The 25,977-nt window shown below is 51.2% G+C and overlaps 12 protein-coding genes across 12 annotated transcripts; 6 read left to right on the top strand and 6 right to left on the bottom strand.

Moving 5' to 3' along the window:
• Positions 1-525: 525 nt before the first annotated feature.
• plyC (polysaccharide lyase family 1 protein) lies at positions 526-2,007 on the top strand (the record flags this gene model as incomplete). Its single annotated transcript, XM_040817872.1, has 4 exons — positions 526-887; positions 946-1,298; positions 1,362-1,619; positions 1,685-2,007. The coding sequence occupies 4 exons, from the start codon at positions 526-528 to the stop codon at positions 2,005-2,007; spliced, it is 1,296 nt and encodes a 431-aa protein (XP_040670974.1).
• Positions 2,008-2,171: 164 nt separating this feature from the next.
• ASPVEDRAFT_86573 (cupin domain-containing protein) lies at positions 2,172-2,698 on the bottom strand (the record flags this gene model as incomplete). Its single annotated transcript, XM_040817871.1, has 2 exons — positions 2,172-2,486; positions 2,543-2,698. The coding sequence occupies 2 exons, from the start codon at positions 2,696-2,698 to the stop codon at positions 2,172-2,174; spliced, it is 471 nt and encodes a 156-aa protein (XP_040670973.1).
• A 1,853-nt stretch (positions 2,699-4,551) lies between these two features.
• ASPVEDRAFT_836071 (uncharacterized protein) lies at positions 4,552-5,606 on the top strand. Its single transcript, XM_040817421.1, has one exon. The coding sequence runs from the start codon at positions 4,705-4,707 to the stop codon at positions 5,305-5,307; it is 603 nt and encodes a 200-aa protein (XP_040670972.1). The 5' UTR covers positions 4,552-4,704; the 3' UTR covers positions 5,308-5,606.
• On the top strand, positions 5,466-6,550 carry ASPVEDRAFT_136698 (uncharacterized protein; the record flags this gene model as incomplete). The annotated part of the gene is made up of 3 exons (XM_040807320.1): positions 5,466-5,573; positions 5,620-5,961; positions 6,011-6,550. The coding sequence occupies 3 exons, from the start codon at positions 5,466-5,468 to the stop codon at positions 6,548-6,550; spliced, it is 990 nt and encodes a 329-aa protein (XP_040670971.1).
• Positions 6,551-7,276: 726 nt separating this feature from the next.
• ASPVEDRAFT_86571 (putative cytochrome P450 monooxygenase) lies at positions 7,277-8,730 on the bottom strand (the record flags this gene model as incomplete). The annotated part of the gene is made up of 3 exons (XM_040817870.1): positions 7,277-7,408; positions 7,475-8,398; positions 8,452-8,730. The coding sequence occupies 3 exons, from the start codon at positions 8,728-8,730 to the stop codon at positions 7,277-7,279; spliced, it is 1,335 nt and encodes a 444-aa protein (XP_040670970.1).
• Positions 8,731-9,492: 762 nt separating this feature from the next.
• ASPVEDRAFT_836381 (putative mitochondrial carrier protein (Pet8)) lies at positions 9,493-10,809 on the bottom strand. Its single transcript, XM_040817426.1, has 2 exons — positions 10,611-10,809; positions 9,493-10,556 (listed from the first exon to the last, which is right to left on the bottom strand). Exons 1-2 carry the CDS (start codon positions 10,641-10,643, stop codon positions 9,609-9,611), a joined length of 981 nt encoding a protein of 326 aa, XP_040670969.1. The 5' UTR covers positions 10,644-10,809; the 3' UTR covers positions 9,493-9,608.
• Positions 10,810-11,529: 720 nt separating this feature from the next.
• Positions 11,530-16,090, top strand: ASPVEDRAFT_136872 (uncharacterized protein; the record flags this gene model as incomplete). The annotated part of the gene is made up of 6 exons (XM_040807334.1): positions 11,530-11,564; positions 11,626-13,118; positions 13,860-13,998; positions 14,065-14,275; positions 14,344-14,537; positions 14,596-16,090. 6 exons carry the CDS (start codon positions 11,530-11,532, stop codon positions 16,088-16,090), a joined length of 3,567 nt encoding a protein of 1,188 aa, XP_040670968.1.
• Positions 16,091-16,370: 280 nt separating this feature from the next.
• Positions 16,371-18,380, bottom strand: ASPVEDRAFT_137761 (uncharacterized protein; the record flags this gene model as incomplete). The annotated part of the gene is made up of 3 exons (XM_040807425.1): positions 16,371-17,588; positions 17,645-17,975; positions 18,040-18,380. 3 exons carry the CDS (start codon positions 18,378-18,380, stop codon positions 16,371-16,373), a joined length of 1,890 nt encoding a protein of 629 aa, XP_040670967.1.
• A 774-nt stretch (positions 18,381-19,154) lies between these two features.
• Positions 19,155-21,413, top strand: ASPVEDRAFT_153467 (uncharacterized protein). Its single transcript, XM_040808353.1, has 2 exons — positions 19,155-19,611; positions 19,661-21,413. Exons 1-2 carry the CDS (start codon positions 19,321-19,323, stop codon positions 20,930-20,932), a joined length of 1,563 nt encoding a protein of 520 aa, XP_040670966.1. The 5' UTR covers positions 19,155-19,320; the 3' UTR covers positions 20,933-21,413.
• Positions 20,884-22,003, bottom strand: ASPVEDRAFT_44729 (uncharacterized protein). Its single transcript, XM_040813118.1, has 3 exons — positions 21,928-22,003; positions 21,626-21,838; positions 20,884-21,554 (listed from the first exon to the last, which is right to left on the bottom strand). Exons 1-3 carry the CDS (start codon positions 21,938-21,940, stop codon positions 21,127-21,129), a joined length of 654 nt encoding a protein of 217 aa, XP_040670965.1. The 5' UTR covers positions 21,941-22,003; the 3' UTR covers positions 20,884-21,126.
• A 121-nt stretch (positions 22,004-22,124) lies between these two features.
• lcp5 (small subunit rRNA maturation protein LCP5) lies at positions 22,125-23,511 on the bottom strand. Its single transcript, XM_040813117.1, has one exon. The coding sequence runs from the start codon at positions 23,473-23,475 to the stop codon at positions 22,309-22,311; it is 1,167 nt and encodes a 388-aa protein (XP_040670964.1). The 5' UTR covers positions 23,476-23,511; the 3' UTR covers positions 22,125-22,308.
• A 351-nt stretch (positions 23,512-23,862) lies between these two features.
• On the top strand, positions 23,863-25,971 carry ASPVEDRAFT_137775 (transmembrane 9 family protein; the record flags this gene model as incomplete). Its single annotated transcript, XM_040807427.1, has 4 exons — positions 23,863-24,958; positions 25,012-25,349; positions 25,404-25,839; positions 25,904-25,971. The coding sequence occupies 4 exons, from the start codon at positions 23,863-23,865 to the stop codon at positions 25,969-25,971; spliced, it is 1,938 nt and encodes a 645-aa protein (XP_040670963.1).
• Between the last annotated feature and the right edge of the window lie 6 nt (positions 25,972-25,977).

The raw sequence follows: 25,977 nt of genomic DNA, 5'->3' as shown, positions 1-25,977 counted from the left end.
GTTCACCCTGCCATCTACTTCCGATCTGGACCCATTGCTAGTATACACGAACACCAAGAATGCCATTCATAGAGGACATGCCAAACCAAGTAAATAATGCGGGTCCATGCCGTTATTCTTCACGACAGTGCACAGACAATGAAGGCTAAATAAAACCAATGATGTTCTTCGCGTCTCCTGTCTCTCCTTCATAGGTGGAACCTGCAACGCTGCCAATCTATTCTATACGCAGATCAACTCCACGTTTCACAATTTAGCCGCGAGCGAGTCAACAACGCTGACTTTTCACTCGTGCAACAGATTAAAGTGTCAGAAATATTAATCTATCCAAAGCCGGACCTGAACTCGTCGTTTCTGCACGCTCCGACCGTTCCTCATCAGGCAATGCTCTTCACCACGTTGTCCTAGGCATCGTCGCGCATTAATCATGCCAATAAAATATTAATACAAGGCCAGGTCCTTATAAAAAGCACACCACCCTGCACTCTCAGCAGCGCCAAGCAGCACATCCAAAACTCTAACAACATGCAGCTCCCCCGAGCCCTCCTCCTCGCCGTCCTAGGCCTCACCACCTCAACCAGCGCCCTTGTCGCCTTCCCCGGGGCAGAAGGCTTTGGCGCCAACGCCGTCGGTGGCCGCGGCGGCGATGTCTACGTCGTAACGAACCTCGAGGACTCAGGCGAGGGTTCCCTCCGTGACGCCGTGTCCGCAACCGACCGCATCGTCGTCTTCGCTGTCGGCGGCGTCATCAATATCGAGGATCGCCTTGTTGTCTCCAAGCGCGTGACAATCCTGGGACAGACAGCGCCAGGCGACGGAATCACAGTCTACGGAAATGGCTGGTCGTTTTCGAATGCGGATGATGCGATTGTGCGGTATATCCGGATGTACGACTCCTTCCCTTTCTCTTTTTAGTAGGCTTTCAGGAAGCTAACGTGTTGATAGTCGAATGGGCCGCGGCGGTGACTCGGGCAAAGACGGAATCACCATCGCTGAAGGCGCAAACATGATCTTCGACCATGTCTCCGTGTCCTGGGGCCGGGACGAGACATTCTCGATCAGCGGAACAGCGGAGAATATCACGGTGCAGAACACGATTATCGCGCAGGGCCTGGAGACGCACTCGTGCGGAGGTCTGATGCAGACGGACGGCGGGGTGTCACTGTTCCGGAACCTTTACATCGATAACAAGACGCGCAATCCCAAAGTGAAGGGCGTCAATGAGTTTACGAATAACGTGGTGTATAACTGGGGCGGCGGTGGAGGATATCTTGCGGGAGATTCGGATGGGGAGTCTTGTATGCTTGACTTCTTCCATTTATTTATTCAACTCAGCTGTGGTAACTAACTGGTATCTGCAGTTGCCAACATCATCGGTAACTACTTCATCAGCGGCCCTTCGACCAGCGTGACGGCCTTTTCACGAGGAAACGCCAACTTCCACGGCTACGTCGAGAACAACTTCTACGATCCTGACCAGTATGGCTCTCTCTCTGGGTCTGAACTCGGCGCTACCTCCGATAGCTACGGAGGCATGGAGATCGTCGACACAAAGTACGACTACCCTGCTGTGGCGTCTACGTTGACCCCCGAAGAGGCCGTCACTTACGTTACTGAGAGTATGTCCTTCCTCTCTATCCACAATGCAAAAAAAGAGTCCAGTCAACTAATCTAACCACCATAGACGTCGGCGCCTCTCTTGTCCGTGACGAAGTAGACACGAGCCTCGTCGATCAGGTCCTCTCGTACGGGACAGACGGCGCTTTGATCTCCGACGAGGACGACTTTGGTGGAGTTGGTGATTTGGACGGCGGTTCAGCGCCGACTGATACCGATGGCGATGGTATCCCCGACGATGTGGAAGCCGATCTAGGGACTGATCCGAATGTGAAGGATTCTACCGAGATCGATAGCGAGACGGGCTACTCCTGGTTGGAGGTTTGGGCCAACTCGTTAGTTCCTGCTAGTTATGCGGCGCAGGGCAATGGCACAAGCACAAGGCGCTAGTATAGTAACATTGTTGTATATATTATTTTGTATATATCTGTGGCCATCGCTTTTGTTATGATATTTTGCAGCTATTCGTACATAACAACCTCTTGCATATCCCCCGGAGGGTTTGAACACCAAACAACCGAATTGAAAGCCATATACTGGACAAGAACCCATTCTCAATCCACCTTCACTATACCCAAATCTTCATTCTCGGTTTTGCTTCTCTGGCTCCACTGCGGTGCCTCATCCTCTCCCGCTTCCTCCTGCGCATCCCCCTCGGCCTTGGTCTCGTGGACCGTCCTGGGATCGTGCTCCGCAGGAGAATAGATAGTTACCACCTCCAGCGGAACGTCGCCTACATTCAGAAATTGGTGCTGGGTTCCGGCGGGGACAATTACTACATCCCCCTCCTTGACCTTCTGCTCCTTGCCATCCACAATCGCCTTGCCGGTGCCATGTGTGAAGAGCAGAATCTGGTCAACGGTGTGTTTCTAGTGAAATGTCAGTGCTTTCCATAATATACCTCATGGATTCATGACTCACATACCTCATCACCTATATCTCCATTCACGGGAATTTCCATTGCAACGAATTGCGAGTAGAGTCCGGTATGGATGACTTTGCGGAACACTCCAAAGGAGCGGTTCGGGGATAGAATCCCCGGAAGGTAGACCATCTCATTCGGAGGCGGGTTGCTGACCATCCTGTGTCCCTCGGCTGGGTGTGATTTTGTTGCGTATAACTTGGCTGAGAGGCGAATCGGCTGTCGCGTTAATCTGATATTCGCGAGAATGTCGGGACGGAGGTTTTTGGATAGCTTAAATAGCGCGGGCCTATTCATCATCGATATAATTGATTTGCGATATTTCGGCGTCTGGCCATGGTTCTTATGGCACGATGACTGAGCCTATTCGCCATTACTGTGTGGCTCGGTGGTGTCGGGAGTGACGTCGCTTTCCATCATAAGTAGGTGCATTCACCATAGCGATTAATCAGATGCATGCGACTAAATAGTTTGCCATATTGAACGTCGAGGCGTGTAGTCTATCTTTTGTAAGCGACTACAATGGAATTAGATAATCATCCCTGGTCTGGAAAGGTCGAACGCACGGTATCGCATCAGCAGCCGATTCTCGACGGAGGCGGCTCTCCGGTCTCGGATTGGCACATCATCCGAACACCCGTGAATGAAGTAGTTAACTCCAATAGCACGTCTCTACTTGGGTCGAATCTTTCCAGGCTTGTAGGAGTCCTGCTTAAAGTAGTTAGCCGTGTCCAGCCGAACAGGCGCCGGGATGGAGACGCGATTGCGAGGGCCCAAACCGGTTTTGGCCTGTTCTTCTCCCATGCTTGGCCAACTGGGCTAGTATTGAGGTCCCAGCGGCCCTAGCACAGCCATCGATGGAAGGATGGCCGAGCCTGCAAAGAATACAACCCCTCCGCAGGTGAAATTGCTACGAACTATGACCCAAGCCGAGTCTGGTGTTTCAACCCTACCTCTGCTTTGACGCTTCTTCCTGACGCCGGTGCGCACATCGCATCCTCCGCGCCACCTATATAACTCCACCTTCTAGATGCCACGCTATGTGTAGGAAGGTGATCTTGAGACCAGGAGTTCCTGAGAAATCCGAAGGCGCGGGCCCAGTGGGGGGCCACGCGTGGAATGTTCCCCCATCCCAGCGTCGCTTTCCTCAGTGTTGTAAGGAGAGCCTCGGATCACGCATTCTTGTGCTGCCTCCTGCTCCCGATTCCAACACGTTCCCTCAGACATCCCATTGGTCTGCACAATCATCTCACAATGGCAACTCCAAGACTTTCCTCAGCACGACGGAGCACGGTCATCCGAGGTGAGGGAGCTTTGGCTTGATCCTGAGCAAGGATATCTCGGATCGACCAATAACCTCAACGCCACGAATATTTAGCGTTACTTTTCCGTATAGCCAGCGTCGCATCATTCCCGAGAGCCCCTGTGAAGGATTAATTGCATCATATTGCAGACTGCGGTACTGGGACGATTGTCGGACTACGGCGAAAGTAACACAAGAGGCAACGGGTGCGTGTCCCCGGCCTCACAACTTGGTATTGATTTTCATAACTGGAGTTCATTGACTTCATAGTAAGAGTGCAAACGCAGTGGGGCTCTGGCTGCCAGGCTCAGAAAGCTCGTTCATGGCTGGCGGCTGCCTATGGGGGTGGAGATCATCGCACAGCCGAAAGATTTCCGGACAAGAACAGGAATCTGGCAGGGCCTGTTCAGGCTGCTCCAAATCCGAGCGTCGATGCATAATTGGCGCTCTCCACCTCCTGCTGTTATATCGGATCCTCGCGTCAGCGGGATGACGTCGGCCCACCTGTGCGGCGTGGCGCCACCAATCATCCCAAGAGGCCGGGTGCGTCTTTAATTTCCTGATTAACCGAACTGGGGGATAGATCAGCCTGCCATTCCGATTTGCCTGCGGTGTTCTCGTCCGCGGTCGAGGTCGTTAACGGGGCTCGTATACCCTCCTGGGCACGACCCTAGCCGCACGGATTTCCTGCCATGGCCTTGTCTTATCTTGGGGGGCTTGGGTCGAGAGGCGTGAGTCGTCGTGGCTGCCTGTAGGTCGCTGGAACGAGAAGGGGTCAGCAACCAGCCGAAAGTCAATTAGGACAAGGCAGACGAAATAATTGGTCACCTTTCGGGGATGAACGTGAAGCTGTCGAGTAAGCATGGATAGGACGGCGGCGAGGCAAAGGGGGAACAAGGGACGAGGGGAGAGGGGGAGAACAGCACGGAAACTGGGAAGAGGGGGCCGGGCCAAGGTGAGCGGTTCAGGGTCATTTCCAGGCACGGCGGGAATAATGACCTCAGCGTCTTCAGCCCCTCGGCCGTCCGAAAACAAAGCTTCACTTTCCATCAACACATTTGCCCTCTATCTCTGCTGGACTTTCCATCAGAGCCTCGACCGTCCCAGAACCGCGAACACTCCACGATGCAGCTGTCAATCCCCCAGGTCTTCTCCAGATTTCCAGTCTCCTCCCCCCCTCCCCCGCGCTGTCTGGCCGATCCGATGGTCCACAGTGGGTGTGAAGCACTGGCAGGGAAAGCACACACCATCAGACGAGGTGGATTCGCGCCATCCAACGATGTGCCTCAGGCTTAGGACCCAGCGGCACTGCCTACTGCAATCGTTCAATGTCGCCCATGCAGGCTCCACTTTCAATCCGACCCGAGGATCAAAACAAGTCGCATTCAACACATTCCTCGCATTTTTAGCTCAATGCGTGGCCCGTTTCAGAAGGATTGGCGAGAGTCTGGAGGCGACTGAATAGCGAGTCTGGCGAGTAGATGGCCCGGGTGGATGATATAAAGGCCGCAGCAACGTCCGCAGATTCAGCTAGCATGACTATCTTCCGCGTTCTTCTCTTGCCCTTCAGATTATATCCCTCGCTATCTCAGAGCCCTCCGTGACATAAACCGTGCCTTCAACATGATTTCGAAGATAGATCCCGCTGTTGAGTCCAACTCTAACGTCCCTGTGGCCCAGTACCTTCCTCAGATCTATAAGGAGTCTCTTGATGAGAAGGTCATCATCGTTGTTGGTAGGTAGCTGAAGTTTCCATATCTACACCCCCACTAAACAGGCTTTAGGCGGTGCCAACGGCATTGGTGCAAGCCTTGTCCAGCTGTGCTGCTCAAATGGGGCTTATGTGATAATCGGAGATATCGATGACTCCCGCGGGGAGCGGATGGCCAGCAAATGCGTTGAGAACTGGCCTGTACACTGGGACCCTTCCCAGCCCCCCAAGCCACCACGCTCTATCTTCCAGAAGACAGACGTGACGGACTACCAGGCTGTCTTGGACCTCTTCGAAAACACTTTCAAGAAATACAAGCGTATCGACCATGTCGTTGTCACTGCTGGCAATACTGAGACAGACGAAACATGGTTCGACCACACCCTGAACCTCACCCAAATCCGCAAGGTAAAACATCCATCAAATAGTTTAGACTTTGACTCTAATAATCATCCAGGCCCCATCAAGCAAAGATATTGATGTGAACCTCGTCGGAACTCTCTATGTCACCCGCATCGCCAGCGTTTACCTCCGCCACAACCGCGGCCCCGGTGTCGACCGCTCCATTCTCCTCTTCTCCTGCGCCGCCGGCTTTAAGGAGACCCCTGTCGTGTCTGTCTACCAAGCCGCTAAGCACGGTGTTCAGGGACTAATGCGCTCTCTCCGCTCCAACCTCAATTCGCCATACAGGCACAGCATCCGTATTAACACTATCTGCCCTTGGGTTACGCAGACTAACAACAACTTCCCCAAGACCGTAGCGGAGCGTTGGACAGAGGAAGGCCTACCCATCAGCCTTCCCGAGGACGTGGCCAAGGTTTCCGCTGGCGTTCTATGCGATGACTCCCTCCATGGCACCTCCATGTACGTCGCGGGCACACGCGCCTGGGAAATCGAAAACAACATCGACCGCCTGGAGTCCCAGTGGCTCGGCGAAGAGCCTTCCCAGATCCTCGCCCAGGGGCAGAGCGTTCTGAAGGAGGTATTCGCTGCGTGAGGCGTAGGCTGGCCTACATCATGCAATAACTGCACTGCTTTGAGATTCCATTGATACCCACCCTCATTTTTACATTCTCTGCCAGCAAATTATTATTGAACGATAAATTCGAAGATCTGCCATGATGGTTACTAGATTGGGTGCAGGATGAACGCTTGCTAGAACTCTCGGTATACGGGTCTTGACGATGATGACGTTTAGGTTGCGTGTTATTATGCAATACAATTATCTATCTTCCTAAACTCCAGTTCCTATCTTGAATAACCGTTTTATTCACCCTTGTAAGCCGGATTTGTGCCTTCCATCCAATAATGTAGGATTAAGTTTCCACTTGCCGCCACTGCCCCTGTTGAATTATCTGCAACCACTTTGTCCAAGCTATTCGATGATCAACGATCTCCCGTAGCATCCCACCATCGGCCGACATCATTCGCGGCACCCGACTCCGAGAGGAAGGGCTCGGCGATCATTTCCATCGCAACATCTATCAGGGATAGACCGAATTCACATGAATGAGAGAATATTTACCATCAGGATATTTAAACTTTTTACAGTATACCAACTGCCAATCGTAGGCCCCTCGCCACATGGGCCATGTGAAAAATGCGCGCTGCGAATCTTAACTCTACAGGATGAAGATTTACAACTTTGTATAGCACAATCCGGAATAATGAATAATTACCAGACTTAAGCATAAGGTCTGGCCAGACATTTAGTGTAGTAGTTTCACGCCAGCTGTCCAAAATAGCCCCTGCCCCTAGCAACCCTCGGTCGACAATCAACCAACATGCGGGGCGACTCTAGGAAATTAGGAGTCCCTGAGTTCACGCCTCGGTCTGTGTGCAGGAGTAATTGAATCTAAAAGTGCAAGTGCCAGTTAGTAAGGAGATAAAAGTATTCTGTCAGGGCATATGGACAACTAACATCGTCAAACTCCCGCAATAGCACAACAACCGCCTTCTTCGATTGTAACCAAGCAGCTTCTAACTTCAGACAGTGAGGCGCACAAGCCGTAAAGGGTGCAAGTGATTCTTCCATACAAGCGCGCTGTCGCCGATCCACAGCAATCCAACGCTCAGGGCGGAATACAGCCGGGTCGTTTCCATATATAGACTCGCTCGCTAAGATAAGGCGCGGGTGCCATATCACTGTAGTTCCTTGGGGTATCCGGATGGACGATAACGGTATATCACGAAATCCGGTTTTGATTCGTATACCAGTAGGGTGGGTTTGCAGTAGAACCAGCCTCATTGTCTCCTTTAGAACGGCGTCTAGGTAAAAGGCTCCTGTGAAGTCCCTCGAGTGGGGGATCGTTGTTCGGTCCCAAAACCGCGGCATATTGTCTATTTCGTTCCGCAGTCTGCGGAGAACTCTAGGTTGATCCAGTAGAAACGTGAATACGGAGACTAGAGTCGCTATTATGGTTTCAACACTGGCAGCTATGACGGTCGATTCATTGGGACGGCCAGCGTCTTTGTAGACGCCCTGAGGAGGGACCGGATAATGCCCGTACGCTGGTGCCGATACCTCGCCCGACAGACCATAGCATGAGAAGCGATCTCTCTTGAGAATGTAAACAGGACCTCGTAATAACATTTCCTCTACTGTCGTAAAGAACGAAGAGCTGGACTGAGTCTGGCCCCTGCTATTGGGCTCAGCAAGGCCAGCACCACTAAAGAACCAGGCCCTAAGTTCATCTGTGAACAGCCGCAAGGGCATGCTTAGGTCGATAGTTCGGTGTCGCCGGATTGTCCGGACAGTATCCCGCATGGCCTCCGCGACGGCATCTTCATACCTGAATAGTTCCTGTTGGTCATTCGGCCGGTCCCCCTGGCTATGCCGGCTCAACTGGGTTGCAGTCAGTTATATGCCCGTGCACACAAAACAAGATACGAACGAACCTCGTCTAGAGTCTTCGCACAATATAGGCTTATAATATCGCGAGCATCGCTCAAGCTAATAACGCGCGGTCCCAAGCGCACGGCTTTCCCGTACTTCCGATGCAATTGGGCTAGACGTCGACCGTAACCCGAGGACTGTTGCGCATTCACCCTCCAAAGATCCGAAAATGCCGCAAATATGGGTCCTGGGACGTGCCTCACGGGGTAATAGGTATAAAGAATATGAAATAGAGTTGCGACCACCAAAGCCAACGCGGCCGCGATTACGCACGCGACCATGGCCGAGAGTATCCGAGGATAGCACAGTGCAGCATTATTATGTGGACTGGTGGCGGGGATTTCATAACTGGGCCACTGTAATAGTAAGTAGCCAAATCGGATTCACTCAAGTTCCAGTGGCATGATTCAATTTGCAATTCATCAGAAAAAGGACGCGACAGTCGGCGCAAGGCAGTTATATTAAAGGATGTCAGTCGTGGGATCCCGAAGTCGGGGACCCGGCGCGTCCCGAGATTAATCAACTTCAAGTCGGGGAATTGGTACTTTCCAGACCTCAAGGTACTTCACTCTTGATTGTTGTCCATTACTGCTAGACCCAATCATGACATTTGAGTCACCGCTCTATGCATGCGCAGCTGCCTTCCACTGTCGGATCTGTCACCCGCTCACAGTTGCCTATTCTTGGCCAGCATTCCCTGCTCGTCGGCCAGCTCATATGCATGGTGCCCCAGACCGGAAGAGAGTTCCCTGGCGATTTACTCGTCCGGCGAGCCTGTTGAAATCCAGGGTTAGGCTGAAGAACATGGCCGGGCATGAATAGTCTAAGCGATTCTAGAGTTGCGTCCAATGATGCTAATTCGCTCGGTATTGTTATAAACCCGCTCACGCGCGAAGACAAACGATTCAAATAGATGACGATGTGCATTGCCCCGCGATTGCTACCGGATGGGTCCCAGATGCCATGATCACCATCGCGTGGCCCTACCACTCGGGTGGTTTACTCGTATAATGGCGTCTCCGGGAGCACCAATTCTCGCATAAGGCGCCCTTTCAAATACCCGATCCGCTGAAGAGGATCTCGAGAGCCAAAAATTGATTTGCAGATGAATATGATCATGGACTCGGAGCCTTGCTAACAGTGTTTATTGTGATACAGTTCAGCGGGAGCTAGCTTGCTCCTGTGAGGCGCACGACTTCTGGGAATACAGCTTGATGCCATCGTAACAGCCAAGGAACAAGCCACTTCCCAGCATAGCTGCGACACAAGTCAAAGAGGCGCCTCGAAACAGACCTCGACCTCCCTCCGCGACAGGAATGCCGCGCGCAACGGCAATTGGCCCTTGAGGAGATGTTGAAGTTGATCTCGGGCCACTAAGTTCCGTGTTAATCGGTATTATCTTTGGTGGCAATGAGCTCTGGCCAGTCCGACTTCCTGCAGCGAGTCGCATTCGTGTCTTTACCACATCAATCGGCACCAAAAACAGCGAAACAGCAGCACCCGCCACTCCTGCAGAGAACAGACTCACTCTGACTTGTTCTGGGATGGTCGGGGACTGCTTTTCGAAGCTCCCTAGCCAGGAGGCCTTGAAGTATTCATAGAGACAAAATGTCATGGTAGTACCAGGGAGATGACTAGCGGCAAGAACTGTGTACCCCGTCCACAGCTTCCGAGGACGGCTCATAAGCTGGCGAAGCATGGTCAAAACAGGATACTTAAGGCCCCCTGACCCGTGAGACTTGGAAACTTGTGCGTTCTGCTTCAGTACTTCTGCGGGATTGAGAATGGCACAGGACGCAAGCTCCGCAGCTGCACTGCTGATTGCATGGGCCGCTGCTGCGGGCATCTTTTCGGAACTTGTCTCTTCACTGCCATTTAAAAGGGCATATTTTGCAGTCTCATAGATGTAAAAGAAGGCGACGGATGACGGTATAGCTGTAACCATCGTAGGACCAATGCCTTGGTAAAGCCCCCGGAACATGGTTGGTCGAAACCCGCCTTTGATGTTTTTGTATGTCACCACATAGCCAGGGGACTGGATACGCGTGATTAGCGTATCAAAAGGGTGGATGATGGATTCAACAGCCATGGCAGAAACCCCTGCAGACTTGGTACTCGATCAGCCATTTCCAAGTAAACGGTCACCACATGGTTTACATACAACCGGGATCTCTATACTCGAGCTCCAATGCATGGCAACATATGTCGTTAATTGTACGTTTATAAAATTGTTGGAGAATTGTACATGAAATTGGTTCGCGACAAAATACTCAAGACCATCGTAACCTTAATATGGTCACCTGCAAGCAAAAGCAAGGGGAATTCGGTCCATCGGAGTCCGCGGCTTCCATTGACTTGGATGGTATTCCCGAAGCCCGTCGAATTGCTTCAGGCAGCCCCGATCTGAGTAACGAAGAGCCAGGGGAAATAATACACAGGTGCAGTCCTGTTGACCTTCAGCCTCAGGAAGCTGGGGAAGCTGATGCACCATACTTAGCGTGGCAAATGGTGTGATCTGCCCGGAGTCTGGCCGGTTCGCTGCCAACCATAATTGCACATGGCAACCTTCAAAGTTACGACTCAGTAAAGAAGCCTGTCTTGCACTCGTTTTTCATCTCTTCGACACAGTTCATCGATCCGAAATGTTGAATACTCTGTACCGTATACAGACAACTGAACAACAAGTTACTACAGGCTGACCTAATCCCAATCACATGCTTGCGACAAAAATGCCAAGAGAAAAATGAATCTTCTCTTTTTCCTCTCGCGATGTCGGAGAAACTCCCTAGTCTTCCGTGAATAATGCAAGCTGCATTCTCACAAAGCCATGCAGGTAGCTGACCTGTCATCATGCCACTTTTCTTCTCCTGTCTCCGCTGATTCGTGCGCTGCAGGCCTCGTGTCTCTGTGTCTCCACGATCGCCCTGAGAATGCTCTGACATTTCCCTACCCCGCCTAGGTACAGTAACCATTACCAGTAGCCTGTTTGGCGCCAGCACCTCACCTCTTTTCTTGCTCGTATCTTTGGTCGATCATTTCCCTGGCCCAAATCTCTTCTCGTTGCTTCCTACAACGTCATCATGGGCAAACCTCCGGCGGCCATATTCATTGCGCGGTATGCAATAGCATCTCTCACCTTATGACCCTGGCCAATGCTGATTAACTGTTCAAAATAGGCACGGCGCGCGTCTAGATGCTGCCAACAAAGACTGGCACTTGACTTCTTCAACGCCCTATGACCCACCCTTATCGTATGGCGGCTGGCTCCAGTCTCGCGCTCTTGGGTCACGAATAATCAGCGAGGTGCGTTCGTTGGAGGATAAACTAGATGGATCGACGCACGATGCCGAAGACTCCCACCGACAAGCCCGTCGCCCTCGAGAGCGAAAACAGAAGCCGAGAATCATCATCCACACCTCCCCATTCCTGCGCTGCGTGCAAACGGCCATCGCTATTAGCTCCGGTATCAACCAAAATTATACCGACCTAGAATCCCTACGTGAATCGCGACTGCCGACGTCACCAAGCTCAAACAGCACTCCTGCTATACCCGAGTCGGTACCCAGTCCCGCATCAGGGACTCACTCTAAAAATAACTCTCGGTCCGTTCTACGCGTCGACGCCTGTCTTGGGGAATGGCTGAACCCCGAGTACTTCGAGAGTATTATTCCTCCCCCCAAGTCAGAGAGGATGGTTGCGACCGCAAAGACAGAACTATTGCGTCGTGATGAGAGCATCATCCCAGCGGCCGACAAACAAACTCCTCCAACCGTACACCATTTCCCTGGCGGCTGGAACGGTTCAATTCCCAGCCAGGAGGAGGAGGAACCCAAAAACGAAACTGAGTCGACGCCCATTCCCACCAATCCGGGACAAAGGAATCGTGCTGGTAGTTACGATTCTTTGAAGGCAATACACACTCCCTGGGGCCGACGAATGTTGAGGGTCAACACAGATATCCCGGCCGTTCCTGACGCGGCGTACTCGCCACCTATCCCAAGCTACGCGATATCGCCCTCGAACCCTATTCCAGACGGCTACGTAACACACGCGCGTGATGCTTGCGTCCTGGTTGACTATCAGTGGGATAGCATGCGCGAACCGCAGAACTGGGGCAGCGGAGGTGAATATGGCGATGAATGGAGTACCATGCTTACCCGCTTTGGCAACAGTATTGAACGGATGATCTCATGGTACCAAAACGACGACGCTTCCACAACACCCGCTCATCGCCGGACCCGTTCGCAGTTGCAATTCTTGGGACAGGATGAAGTGGAGGATTGTGCAGCCGATACCATTTTAATAATCGTGACTCATGGAGCTGGTTGCAATGCGCTGATTGGTGCGCTATCAGGACAGCCAGCGTTGGTGAACGTCGCCACAGCTTCTCTCACACTCGCTGTTCGTAAGGACTATATGGGACAGACATTGCCGGTTCACGAGCAAGCAGAGAAATATGACTCGCACTACAAGACATCTGGGCCAGAAGATTATAGCCTAGTCGAAGTTGCTTCAACAGATCATTTGCGACCCGGAACAAGTCCGAGTACCTCGATCCGCTCTCCCACGGCGAGCAGAATACCACCTCCCTCCATTCCTTCATATCGGCATCGTTCGACAATCTCCTCAGGCCCCATTCTACTAAGCCCGTCTCTAAGAGCAGGTGTGGGTCTGCATTCGTGGACAACACCTCGGGCCTCTTCGGGGCTCTGGAGCTCTGTTTCAGGGGATCGCGATACCGCTGACGATCTGGTTCCCAATTTTGGAAGTCCTGTCCCTCCACCCGTCTCGTCACTTTCAGGGACGGATGGTCCCAGCGTGAACCCTGGACCAACTTCCGAGGCGTCAACATCGTCGGAAGAACTACCGCAACGAACACCATCCCAGCGCGGTCTCTGGCGAAGTGCACCGCTTAACAAAGAGCGATCCACTCATTCAAACCGGCGTTGGACAATAGCCGAGAGACCACTATGAATTTTTCTCGTGGATATCACTCCCTGTTGTTATTATTGCATTCCCCTCACGCACCAAGGCGTTTAGGTACCTCACGACATTTACGTTTAATGACTGCAACGATTTGGCATTTTAGGGAAATCGAGTTGACCGATTGGGTCTTTGGATTATGACTCGCTTATATCTTCTCAATCCACGTACAAAAACGCCTCCAATATGGATATTTTTACCTCACTAGTTATCAGACACAGCATCTACAATAGCCTTCTTCCACTAAAGTAGCTTGGTCGATCCTCCGCAATACGTAATTGCTGATTGGCGGGGCACGGCTTGGTGCCTGGGTGCCTGACAGCAATTGTCCCGCAGCTCCCGCGTGCTCACCGTGTCCAAACAATGCTTCCTTCTTCCCTCCCCCCCTTTCCTTGGTCCTCCCTTCTCGTCGCTGCATAATCAGGAGCAATCTGCCCCCTTTTACATATATACGTGCCCAGCATGACTTCCATTGAAACCGATGGCTCATCTGTAACCTATTCTTCTGAAAGAACTGGCGCCCCAGACCTCCGCCTTATTCACTACAATGACGTGTATCACGTTGAGTATGCCATTCCTTCATATACTTTGTTTCCGATACCTTTCAGTATGGGGCTAATTGATGCTTGAAGGCCAGGTTCTGCCGAACCAGTAGGCGGCGCCCCGCGTTTCCAGACCATCATAAACCACTATCGATCACATTCCAACTTTGACGGCCAGCCCGCACCCCTCACCTTCTTCTCCGGCGATGCATTCAATCCCAGTCTCGAGAGTACCGTTACAAAAGGGAGGCATATGGTGCCTTTTCTCAACAAAGCAGGAACAGATGTGGCTTGCGTGGGAGTGAGTGAATCCCGGCGCCCATCAATGGTTGTGAAATTGTGTCAACATAGTTGTCTGACTCTTGGTAGAATCATGATCTTGATTTTGGCGTTGCGCAATTCCGTCATTTGCGCGACCAGTGCCAATTCCCTTGGCTTTTGGCCAATGTCTTAGATCCAGCGCTGGGAGAAGGTGTGCCAATTGCGAACTGCGAAAAAACATGCATGTTGACAACCTCCAATGGAATCAAAGTGGGAGTAATCGGTCTGGGGGAACGCGAATGGTGCGCCCTACATGTCTCATATCAAGCGAATCTGGTACTAATGTCTTCGTCTTCATAGGCTAGGAACGATCAATTCCCTTCCTCCTGATCTTATCTACAAGTCCGCGTCAAAAACCGCGATCGAGCTGGTCCCCGGTTTACGAGAGCAAGGAGCTGAGATAATCGTTGCAGTTACGCACCAGCGAGAACCAAACGACTATAAGCTAGCCCAGAACATTCCCCATGGGATGATAGATATTATCTTAGGAGGGCATGACCATTTCTACGGCCATGCATTTCTGAATGGCGTTCACGTCCTACGGTCAGGTACCGACTTCAAGCAGCTAAGTTACATCGAGGCCTTCCGGAAAGTAGACGGCCCAGGTTGGGATTTCAACATTATTCGACGGGACATTAAACGATCGATCCCCGAAGATCCCCCAAGTGTAGCTCTTGTCGCTAAGCTTACATCCAGTCTAAAGGCTAAGTTAGATAAGCCCGTTGGATACACCGTCCGTCCGCTTGATGGACGATTCTCCACCGTGCGCTGCCGAGAGTCTAATTTGGGAAATTTTGCCTGCGATCTGATGCGCCTCTATTATCGCGCTGACTGTGCGTTAATGGCGGGAGGTACTATTCGTGGTGACCAAATATACCCTCCTGGAGTCCTCCGCCTGCGCGATGTTCTGAACTGCTTTCCTTTCGAAGATCCTGTCGTGCTACTACGTCTGAAGGGCAAGGCCCTTTTTGATGCGCTAGAAAATGGCGTAAGCCAACTTCCAGCCTTAGAAGGCCGCTTCACACAGGTTTCCAACATTAGCTTCAGTTTCAACCCATCGGCGCCTACCGGCTCTCGTATCAACTGGGCTAAGGTAGGCGGCAAACCGATTGATTTCGAACAGAGCTATACTCTAGCTACCAGAGGCTACATGGCACGCGGGAAAGACGGCTTCGCCTCCCTTCTCGTTCAGTCCGAGGGCGGCGAGGTAGAAGAGATCGTCGACGAAGAAAGCGGAACCCTCATCAGCACATTAATACGACAGTACTTCCTAAGTCTAAAAGTCCTAGGTAAATGGCAACACCAGGGGAAGAGCATGACCCGGCATTGGGCCGACGTGCAGAAGAACATGCAGGACAGTGGCTTCCTAAAACCGCCCTCCGCCCTCCCATCGCCAAAGGCAGAAAAGGTCCCTAGCCACTTACAACGCCCGTCTATACAGCGCAAGCAGCACTACTACTACGGCCGCTTCGCCGAAGCCCACACACAAGCCGTAAGCGAGGGGGCAAAAGAGCCAGCGACGGACGATTCAATGGACTCAGATTCCGACGAAGATCCGGATATTCTTATCTCTCCGCGGCCAATAACCAACTATGTCACCCTTCCCGCGCGGTCAGCGGAAGACGAGGAGTACCGACTACGGCTGGCTCGGTGGGCGACGCGCCGGTGGTTGCGCAAGGTAGGGATCAGCTCGACTATGGACCAGGAGAACCAGGACGATTCATATACACCGACGTGGACGCCAGGAATTTCGCCCCGGCTGGAGGGCAGGATTGTCATTGAGGAGAAGGCGTGAGTATATTCACGGCTAGAGATGATTTACGACTATACGATACAAGATCTGCTTTTGGCTGTCGTTTGGTAGAAAGTCTGCCCATACATGTCATGACAGCATAAATGAGGTGCTATTGGTAAAAAGGATGGATATCATTATCGTAGAGATTTCATCTATATACATTTATTCAGATTTTCGGTATCAGAATCAAGAAATCGATTCATCTAATGGGCGATTCTACCACTTCTCGTTCGTAGAAGCTGAGTTTTGACAGGAACCATTGAATCTAGTAGTGGATCGGTTATTGAACACCAACAGGTTTGGCACCAGAGAGGTTCACCACTCTTCCGCCACCGGCTAAAGCAGCAGCACCTCCCATAGCCATAGTCGAGGGCGGTTGAACCCAGCCCGGAACACCCGTGTCCTCAGATTCACGGGCATATATGGTTTGCCATACATTGGGGAATCCGGTGGGCAAAGCACCGCGCAGACGTGCACCGGGGATAGCGAATCGCGGATTCCGATGTGTGAGGTACCCACGCATAAGACCCTGAGTCAGGAGAGAGGCGAGGATGGATTCAATCTCACGTAGCAGTGTAGATGGTTTGTCGGATTCTTCGTTGAATCCTTCCGCGTATGGGTCCAATTCGTATTGGCTATAGTCAGAATCTGGGGCCCCGTCGACCAGAGCTCTAGATGGATTCGGTTGCCACTTCCCTGTTACGTCGAAAGAACCCTCGGGACAAAGGTAGTCGGAATACTTGGATACTAGGGACGGATCGGGACCATTTCCGTTTGCGACATGGTTGTTGAGGGAAATGAAGTCCTGGTCTGGGGCTACTGACACGATCTGTGACCCGTAGGAACTCTTGTTCGCTGGTGATTGTAGGCTGTTTGTAAACGGGGAAGTTGTTGGCATGGTGGATGATGAAGGGTGCTGGGATTGTAGCCACCGTACGGCAGCTTCTAGTTTGTTGAGGTACAGGAATGGGGGTGGCCCTCTCTGGGTTTGGCCCTGGGGCTCTCCATGAAAGCCACCATGTATGAAGACCTTCCGTGCAAGAGAGCGCCATACGAGAATTTCACATCGATTGCGCAATGGAAGCAGGATGCCTTTTCGGGCAAACCATTCAGTGGCTGGTGAGTTCATACTAAGATGGTCCCTGAAGGCAATGTAATCTCCGCGGGCAATAAGTTGGCAAAGCGGGATGAACTTGTCGGCTAACCCCTGGGCCTCGGGTCGCTGTAGAAGGTTTAGGGATGGAAAGCGGCCCATCACAATGTTGCACGAGATGAGGTATGTGAGAATAAGTCGTTTCTGGTTTATGGCCTGGTGGTGGCATTGGTCGTAAGCGGATTGCAACGCAATCTGTGCCGGAAAAAATAGGTTGTTCGATAACAAGTAGCGTCCAAGGTAATAGAGGTAGGTGACCCTCTGGGCCGCAGGAAAGTATTTCAGTGGAGGGGATTGGGCAGTGATACTCGCAAACATCTGCTCTGCGTTACGGAGCTTGCCGCACTAAAAGGGAGTGTCAGTAGCCTTTCACCAAACAAATACATTGAAAACTGTCGCACCTGGAAAAGTAGCTTGAGGCACAAGTTGGCCATTAGATAGATCCCAACCCTCTTTCCCTCAGGCTTCCCGTGGACCCCAGGTGTGCCGCTGCGGTCAGTCAGGCATTTGATGAACGCCTCTCGAACCACATTCGCGGACTTCTCCACTAACGTGACCTTCTCGGTGCTCTCATCCTGATCTGCGCCACCCTCGAGTCTCAACAGGTGTGCAACCAGTTCAGGTCGGCGGTCTAGTCCCATGGCCAGCTTCGCTAGGACTTTAGAGAGGTAAAGTACGGTGGGCAAGACAACGATGCCGAACTGGCTGTCACCGAGTGCCATAACGCATTGGCTGTGATAGAACAAAGCGGTCAGTTATACGATACAGTTAATGATGGTAGATATATCAAACTCACTTGAGGAGGCCTTTTAACACATCATATGTCTCAAGCAGATTCTCGACATTCACGTCGCGCAGGAAGGAGAAGTACAGCTTCATGAATGTTGGGAAAGCAGTCCACGAGCTCCCTCCTTTGGACTTGGGTACCAATCCTTCGCAGCGCCGTAGCAGGTCTGCTTCTTTTGGTGATCCACCGGGGTATCTTTGCTGCAATTCGCCCACCATCTGTCCGTACACGTCGGGCAGTGGCGGCTCAATCTGCAAGAAGTCTTGGAGTTTGGCGCCATCCCGGTCTCTAACTATATCGGCCAGCGATGTGAGAAACCGGTCAAGGACAGGAGTGCCTTGGAACGCCATTGTAGGAGGCGGGCCGTGGGGTAAGGTACGGGCGTAGTGACCGACGCTATGCCGTTGTCATAGGAGCTCGAATCTCGCGCTGGGGGCGTAAAAGGGCTAAATCATCGGAGCTCGCGCATGTTCAAAGGTGCGTGGTTTCAAATTCTCCCGTAAGCCATGAGATAGAGCTGGATTTCGAAGACGATGCGATTTTCACACGGGAAGCTCGTGGCGAGGAGAGCTCAAAGGTGCAACTTTCAAGGTCTCAACTCGCGAGAACTCCGCATGAGGGGCGCTAGTCCGGATCGGGACTGTACAAAAAAAAGGCGCGGGCGGACCCACGATGCATAAAGAACTTGGAACCGTCCGTCATCTCGACCAAGCATGTGAATTCAAGGAACGGATTTACTCGATATTATTTGTGGCCGAAGGCTTGTATTCTGGTTGCCTGGTAAGATAAGAATTCTAGACTCATTTACCTCCTTAATATATGAACACTTTATCTTAACGCTGCGATATGTTGCACGGAAATATATACGCTGAGCTGCATAACAGCGCATATTGAGCTTCAGACGCAACAGGAATCAACTTCCATCGCGGAGCAGACGCTGTAATCATTACCTCTGTAGAAAAAGACATATCCTAACCATGCTTTCTGGTAGCGCAAAGCACGTTGCACATGGTGTAGTTAACGTAATTGTGTCGGCCGGACTGATCCACTCATACGTCATCATAAAACAGCAACACCACCTCTCCAGGGCCTGCTTCCCTGTTCCCAGCGCTTTTTAAGTAGAGGGGGTTTTCTTTCATTTTCTTTTCCCTAGAGTTTCCTACGCGAACTGTTCGGTCCCAACTCCCTCCTGCATAGCGAGTACTTTTTTCCCCGACGCCTCACTGGGACTTCCACTCCCCACATTACCCATTTATTCCCTATAGTTCAATTATCACATGCGAAACCGTCATGCCCAACACGAGCAGCTCCCAGTCTTCTCTCGCGACCTTTATTAGCAATCCGTTTCTTCAGACCTACACCTTTTTCTATCTGATTCTCCAAAATATCCTCAATTGGGTCTTTGCTCCGAGTCCCCCGCCGTCGAGCCCAATTGTCAATGATTTCCCCAGGAAGAGAGTCGCAGTAATTGGAACTGGTCTGACGGGGGTGTCTGCAGCTGCGCATTGTGTCGGCCATGGCTTCGACGTTCAGTTGTTTGAAGCTAGACCCAAAGATAAGGGTCTAGGCGGTATCTGGAGCGTAAGTCTGTCTTTGCCTTTGCAATTGAGCGCTTACTGATGGTATATAGCGAGTCAATTCGACTTCATCGCTTCAAATTCACAGCATTATGTACCGTTTCCACCCATCGGTGCAATACGATACTGCTTATCCCACCCAAGAAGAGGTCCGCGACCAGATCGTCGATGTATGGAAGCGGTATAAGCTTGAAGATCGTACCGTTTTCGACACCCTAGTCCAGTCCGTCAAACAGACCAGGACCGGTAAATGGATAATCAACAATGACGAAGACCAATGGGGCCAGTTTGACGGTGTCGTCGCCTCTGTTGGAGTCTGCGGTGACCCGAAGATGCCTACTCTGCCCGACCAAAAACACTTTGGAGGCGCGATTTACCATTCATCAGAGCTGGACGGCAAAGACGTCAAGGACAAGAAGGTGCTCATTGTTGGTGGCGGTGCAAGTGCTATTGAGGCCCTGGAGTTTGCTGTTAAGTCTGGCGCTTCTGAGATCGATGTTCTATCACGTTCCGACAAATGGATCATTCCGAGAAACGTTTGGGTTCAGTCTCTTCTGGCAATGAATATTTTCGGCCAAGAGACGTTCTTATCCTGGATCCCGGAAAGCCTCCTGCATAAGTTCTTCTATCGCGACCTCCAAGACATTGCACCCTCTGGTGGTCTTTTTACAGAGACTCCGATGGCAAACAGTGAACTCTTCGATCAAATTCGCGAGGGCAAGGCTCGCTGGCTTCGAGGTGATGTCGTGTCTGTCAAGGAAGATGGTATCTTGTTCAACTTCAGGAGCAAGGGGGTTCCAAAAGGTGGCCCTGGGCGCGAATCCGTGGTCCCAGGCGAAGTTATTATTATGGCAACCGGTTTCAAGCGCCCCTCTCTTTCTTTCCTTCCTGAAGACGCCTTCAAGGATCCGTATGGCCCGCCTAGCTGGTATCTCCAAGTATTCCCTCCGATGTACCCCACAATCTGTGCCAACAATAGTACCTATGTCAACGCAATCGGCACTGTTGGAAATATGCACATTGGCATATATACACGGTTCTTACTCATGTTCCTCGTCGACCCGCTGTCGCGCCCTACTGAAGGGCGCATGAAGACCTGGATTGACTTCACCCGCTTCATGAAGCGCCTCTCTCCTGTCGGCGCCTTCGACTTCTTCACATACACTGAGTTGATATACTGGTTTGTGTTTGTCATTCTTGTCAACCCCTTCCGTTGGAAGTGGGCGCCCTTCGTTTTGTTTGGAATTGGTAGAGCTCTACCAGCCCAGGTGGTGAAGCAGGAAGAAGCATTCCGCAACACTTTGAGGAAACAGCACTCCAATTAAAAAAAAAATTCGAGATTATGAAATCAGAACAATCTCTACTGATTGTCCGCTGAGCTCCAGACAAAGGCGAGTATGTGAAAAAGGCAGTCTGAAAAACCGGCTATGACTATCTCAAAATATAATGAACATTGTATACGAACTATTCTATAGACTGACATGCCCCAATGACATCCCAAACAGTTGTGTTCTCTGCTCTATGTAACCTTAAGTTCCTGAACATGGTTATTCAAAACATCAACAACCCCCTCCCGTGCCCCATTCGCAACCCGATAGTTATAGTTGAAAAACCCCTTCTCCTCCGCCCACATAATCGGCCACAGGGCAAAGACTCCAATGATAGAAAACAAGCTAGCGAATGCATGCCACATCGCAACAAGGAGGCTCCCTCCGAACGGCATAACAAATTTGATAAACTCCTGCGGCTGGTAAAAGTCTTCCTGCTTCTGGATGTAGTACCGTTTGGTACCGTCACCTCTCGCCGCATCCTTCTTTTCCTCACCAGGGTCTGTCGTGAGATCCAGGACGGTCGTCAGTGTTACGGGCGCAGAGTAGAATGGAACGAGCCAGATAGAGAATATTTGGAAGATTGTGACGTAGAGCTTTAGGTTTTCTTTATCGTATGCTATAAGCGGTTTCGTTAGCATCCTTATACTGTCGTTTCTCGCTAATCAGGTAGCCATGGAGGAGACATACCGACAGATCCAACATCCAGCTCTATATGCGGCGACATGATCTTGTACCATTGGTATATCTTCTTCACTCCCCATCGGCTGCCATTGTGACTCCAGATGCGACAGAATGGGTGTACGAATGAGGCATCAGGGGTGAAAAACCGGTCGATTGTTGCTTCTTGGAGAGAAGGTGGTGATTGAGTGAGAAGGTGAATAACAGTTGGAATTTCAGTGACTGTTGACAGCGTTAGTTGAAGGTACTCAGATGAGGTATGACATGTTGTGGAAGCGATTGAAGAAATCGAAGCGATTGATTATACTGACCTGGGTCTTCCATATTGTCGATATGATCTGGTTTTAGAAATTTAGGCGCATTGGAATTTTACTGAGGGCAGGGTGGTGGTTAAATGGAAACGGAGGGGATGATGTCATGGTGGTTGATAAATCCCACGTGAAAGTGAGACCTACCAAGAACCCATGACTCATATCCTTGCTCTTTCGGAGAAAAATATGTATAAATTATTCGATAGTAACAATTGAAATTGTAAGGTTATGGTACTCTGCAATTGTTTAATATCGCGTGGCCGGCGAAAGCCAAAGCGCTCATGCAAAGGGTGGTCTAAAAAACATGTAGCAACCGCAAAAGGAAGTGCTCCGTATATTCAAGCAAGGTAACTGACTCCTAACTCCTGAGACAGCGACAAGCTACCGCTTCCAAGATTCAACCTTCTTCCGTCGCTTCTCGAATATTTGGCCGGCTCCAACACCATCACCGCGCTGGCCGTCCTCGGTGGGCTTGCGCTTTCGACTTTTCTCGAGCGCATTTCCGCTTCCTTTGGCCCTCTTCGTAAGTCTTGAGATACGATCCGCGCCTTCAGTAAGGCCTCTCCATTCTTCGCCTCCGAAAGTACCTTCAGCCCGACGAGATGCGGCCTTCTTGGCTCGCTCCTTCTTGTTGTCGCCTGCCAGCCGAACAAAGTTGGTTTCTTCGTAACGAGTACGCTCGGCCTCGTGCTCTCTCTCTTTCTTGCTCTTTGAATATCTTCCTCCATTAACGATTGTGCTACCAATGCTTGGCTCGGCCATCGGCGCCGACGACATCTCAGCGCTGACGAACTCATCAATAACGTTGGACCTCCGCGTGGGTCGCTCCTTACGTTCCTTTCGCTCAGTCGTAGGCATAGCAGTTGGCATAATCTTCGGTGGTCGGTAAATGCCCTCACTTGTAGCTTTCCGCGCACTCTTGTCAATTTTGGCCTCGGGTTCCACCTTCTTCGAGAATGCCGACACGTTAGGTCGATATGCCATCTCGTCAATATCTTCATCCTCTTCGCTGCCATCCTCTTCGTCGCTGCTGGCGTTTTCTGATGTTGATTCAGCCTCGCTGCCGCTTTCGTCATGGTTTTTAGGTTTGGACTTGGTAGCCTGCGCATCCTTCTCCACCCTTTCTGCTTCTTCGGCCGCCTTGATCACCTTGTCAACCTGGTACTTCAACCTCCCCTCCAGTGGCCGGACACCACGATCCAAATATGTGCGCAATTCGATTAATTTATTGGTGACCTTTTCTTGAATTGATTGGCTCGACTCGGGATCGCCATCTTCTTCTGCCGAAGCACCTTTAGAAGGCAGTTCCCTCAATTGAAGAAGCATTAGAAAAACGAGATTTTGAAGGTATGAAAGCAGTAAATCGCACTTGGTGTCGAGCAGCGAAATTCCATCTTGCGGGGGTAAGATCGAAACTTCCGTAGACGATTCGCGCTTCGTGCTCGGTAGCGACGTTCCAGTGGAGGAAAGAGATGTGGTGAGACTTTCCAATAAATCTGATATATTTTGCAGCTCGGGCTGCTGTGATTGTGAGGCTGCAAGTGCCATTTTTGACTGATATGCCGCGTCTGGAATTTTCCAGAGTCTGAGGTTCGCAAAGAGAAAAAATCTCAACAGCTATCTTATCGGCACGTGAAGACCGGCTCCAGCAAGAATCACGTGATAGGACTTGGCTGCCTTGTTGCCGTTGTGGATGTGTCCGCTAGGCTTCTTAATTACGACGCATTTCTGTTGGCACTGCTCCTGAAATCTTTTCCTTTCCTTGCAAGCTAGTGGCGCCATTCTTAGATCTGTATCCCCAAGAATCCTTGATTATTAGTGGTGCGAAAGCTGTAGACTGTATGTTGACTAAACACGGTCTATCCCTCGACTGACCTAATCTCGAAACGACTGTTCCAAGCTAATCGAGCCTTTTCGTTTTCAGAAGCATCCGCAATGCGGTTCGACAGGCGGACGTCGCCATTAATTAACCTTCTTCTAACCGCTCCCACGCTGTCTGCGGCTTTCTACCTTCCAGGTGTAGCACCCACCTCGTACGATGATGGCCAGTCCGTACCTCTCTACGTGAACCATCTCACCCCCGGGATAGCCCAGCAGGACGAGCAGCTACATTCCGTATTCTCATACGACTATTATCACCCAGCTTTCCAATTTTGTGTTCCAGAAAATGGCCCAAAGGATGTTCGAGAGTCGCTGGGGAGCATCCTGTTCGGAGATAGGATCCAAACCTCACCGTTGGAGTTGAGCATGCGCAAGGATGAGACCTGCAAAGCGGCTTGCCAGGAGGCTACCTTTGATTCCCGAAGCGCCACGTTTACCAACCAGAAGATCGGGCAGGGATACAATATCAACTGGCTGGTGGACGGCCTGCCGGCCGCTCAGCAGAATCTCGGGAATGAGCCTCAGGCTTATAGCCCTGGTTTTGCCCTCGGTGAGCTTGATGAGGCCGAACGGCCTGTCTTGCACAACCACTTTGATATCTTGGTTGACTACCATCCCGTGAACGTTGGAAACAAACAGAAATATCGAGTAATCGGTGTGCTAGTTCAACCAAGTTCCCGCAGCGGCTCGAGGGTCTCCGAGGATGGAACGGCAACGTGCGATGAAGGCGACCTAATTTATTTGGACAACGATGACGAGACGAAGGTTACATGGACTTACAGTGTCAGCTGGCGGGAGTCATCCACCCCGTGGGCAACTCGATGGGACAAGTATTTGAAGGTGCAGTATCCGAAAATTCATTGGTTCTCGCTTGTCAACGCAGCTGTCTTCGTTGTTTTCCTCGTCGGAATGGTCAGTGTGATTCTTGTCCGTGCTCTCAAAAAGGATATTGCTCGGTATAACCGTCTGGATTCGTTTAACCTTGACGATTTGGACGGAACATCCGCCGCTGTCGAGGACGGGATTCAAGAAGATTCGGGCTGGAAGCTGGTTCATGGCGATGTCTTTCGGTGTCCGAAGTCTCCTTTGCTTCTCAGTGTGCTTGTCGGAAATGGAGCTCAACTTTTCATGATGACCGGCGCCACTGTTGGTACGTTATCAATACTATGGCATACTTCTATTGCCTGCTAACTCTTTGCACAGTTTTTGCGATGTTTGGCCTGTTGTCCCCTGCCAACCGAGGTTTCCTTGCAACTGCTATCCTCCTCATCTACACACTCTTTGGATTCATCGGAGGCTACGTTTCATCTAGGGTTTACAAAGCATTCGGTGGTGAAGCCTGGAAGCGTAACATTATTATGACCCCCGTACTGGTCCCAGCGTTCATCTTCAGCATTTTCTTCCTGCTTAACCTATTTGTTTGGGCGAAGGGCTCAAGTGGGGCCGTGCCCTTTGGCACAATGCTTGCGCTCGTATTGATCTGGTTCGTTATCAGCGTGCCCCTAAGCGTTGCCGGTAGTTGGCTTGGATTCAAGCAGCAGGTAAGTGAACGAGCCAATACATGTCATCTAGACAGCCTTCTGACAGCCATATAGATTATTGAAGGCCCTACGAAAACCAACCAAATCCCTCGCCAAATCCCACCCATGAGAGGTAGCTTGAAGACGGTTCCATCGCTGTTCTTGACTGGAATCCTCCCATTCGGCGCCATTTTTGTGGAGCTGTACTTCATCATGACATCTCTCTGGACCAACAAGATCTATTACATGTTTGGATTTTTGTTCTTGTGCTACGGACTGATGATCGTCACTACCGCTGCCACAACAGTCTTGCTGGTATACTTCCTCCTTTGCGCTGAGAACTACAGGTGGCACTGGCGAGCTTTTGCCGGCGCAGGAATGACCGGTGTATATGTATTCCTTAATGCTCTGCTTTTCTGGGCCACCAGGGTTAGTTTCGGTGGTCTCACCGGGGCTGTGCTGTACGTGGGCTACTCAGCATTGATTGGATTTATCGTCTTTATCCTTACCGGTATGTTCTCCGCCCCTCCCCCCTGGACTTTCGGGGTTGGCAATTCGCTGATAATATTGATTAGGTGCGATCGGCTTCTTCGCCAGTTGGCTCTTTGTGCAACGCATTTACGGCTCGATCAAGGTCGACTAATTACTT

This window comes from Aspergillus versicolor, assembly GCF_001890125.1.
Source record: "Aspergillus versicolor CBS 583.65 unplaced genomic scaffold ASPVEscaffold_8, whole genome shotgun sequence".
In the NCBI taxonomy this organism is placed as follows: domain Eukaryota; kingdom Fungi; phylum Ascomycota; class Eurotiomycetes; order Eurotiales; family Aspergillaceae; genus Aspergillus; species Aspergillus versicolor.
This window is presented reverse-complemented; position numbering and strand designations above follow the sequence as displayed.

Excerpts from the sequence above, each read along its gene's own strand:
- ASPVEDRAFT_153467 (XM_040808353.1), top strand. The coding sequence starts at position 19,321 with ATGCCCAACACGAGCAGCTCCCAGTCTTCTCTCGCGACCTTTATTAGC. Across the intron at positions 19,612-19,660 it reads GTCTAGGCGGTATCTGGAGC|CGAGTCAATTCGACTTCATC; the intron begins GTAAGTCTGTCT and ends GATGGTATATAG.
- ASPVEDRAFT_836381 (XM_040817426.1), bottom strand. The coding sequence starts at position 10,643 with ATGCATTGGAGCTCGAGTATAGAGATCCCGGTT. Across the intron at positions 10,557-10,610 it reads CGAGTATAGAGATCCCGGTT|TCTGCAGGGGTTTCTGCCAT; the intron begins GTATGTAAACCA and ends TCGAGTACCAAG.
- lcp5 (XM_040813117.1), bottom strand. The coding sequence starts at position 23,475 with ATGGCACTTGCAGCCTCACAATCACAGCAGCCCGAGCTGCAAAATATA.
- ASPVEDRAFT_44729 (XM_040813118.1), bottom strand. Across the intron at positions 21,555-21,625 it reads GCTGGATGTTGGATCTGTCG|CATACGATAAAGAAAACCTA; the intron begins GTATGTCTCCTC and ends AACCGCTTATAG.
- ASPVEDRAFT_836071 (XM_040817421.1), top strand. The coding sequence starts at position 4,705 with ATGGATAGGACGGCGGCGAGGCAAAGGGGGAACAAGGGACGAGGGGAG.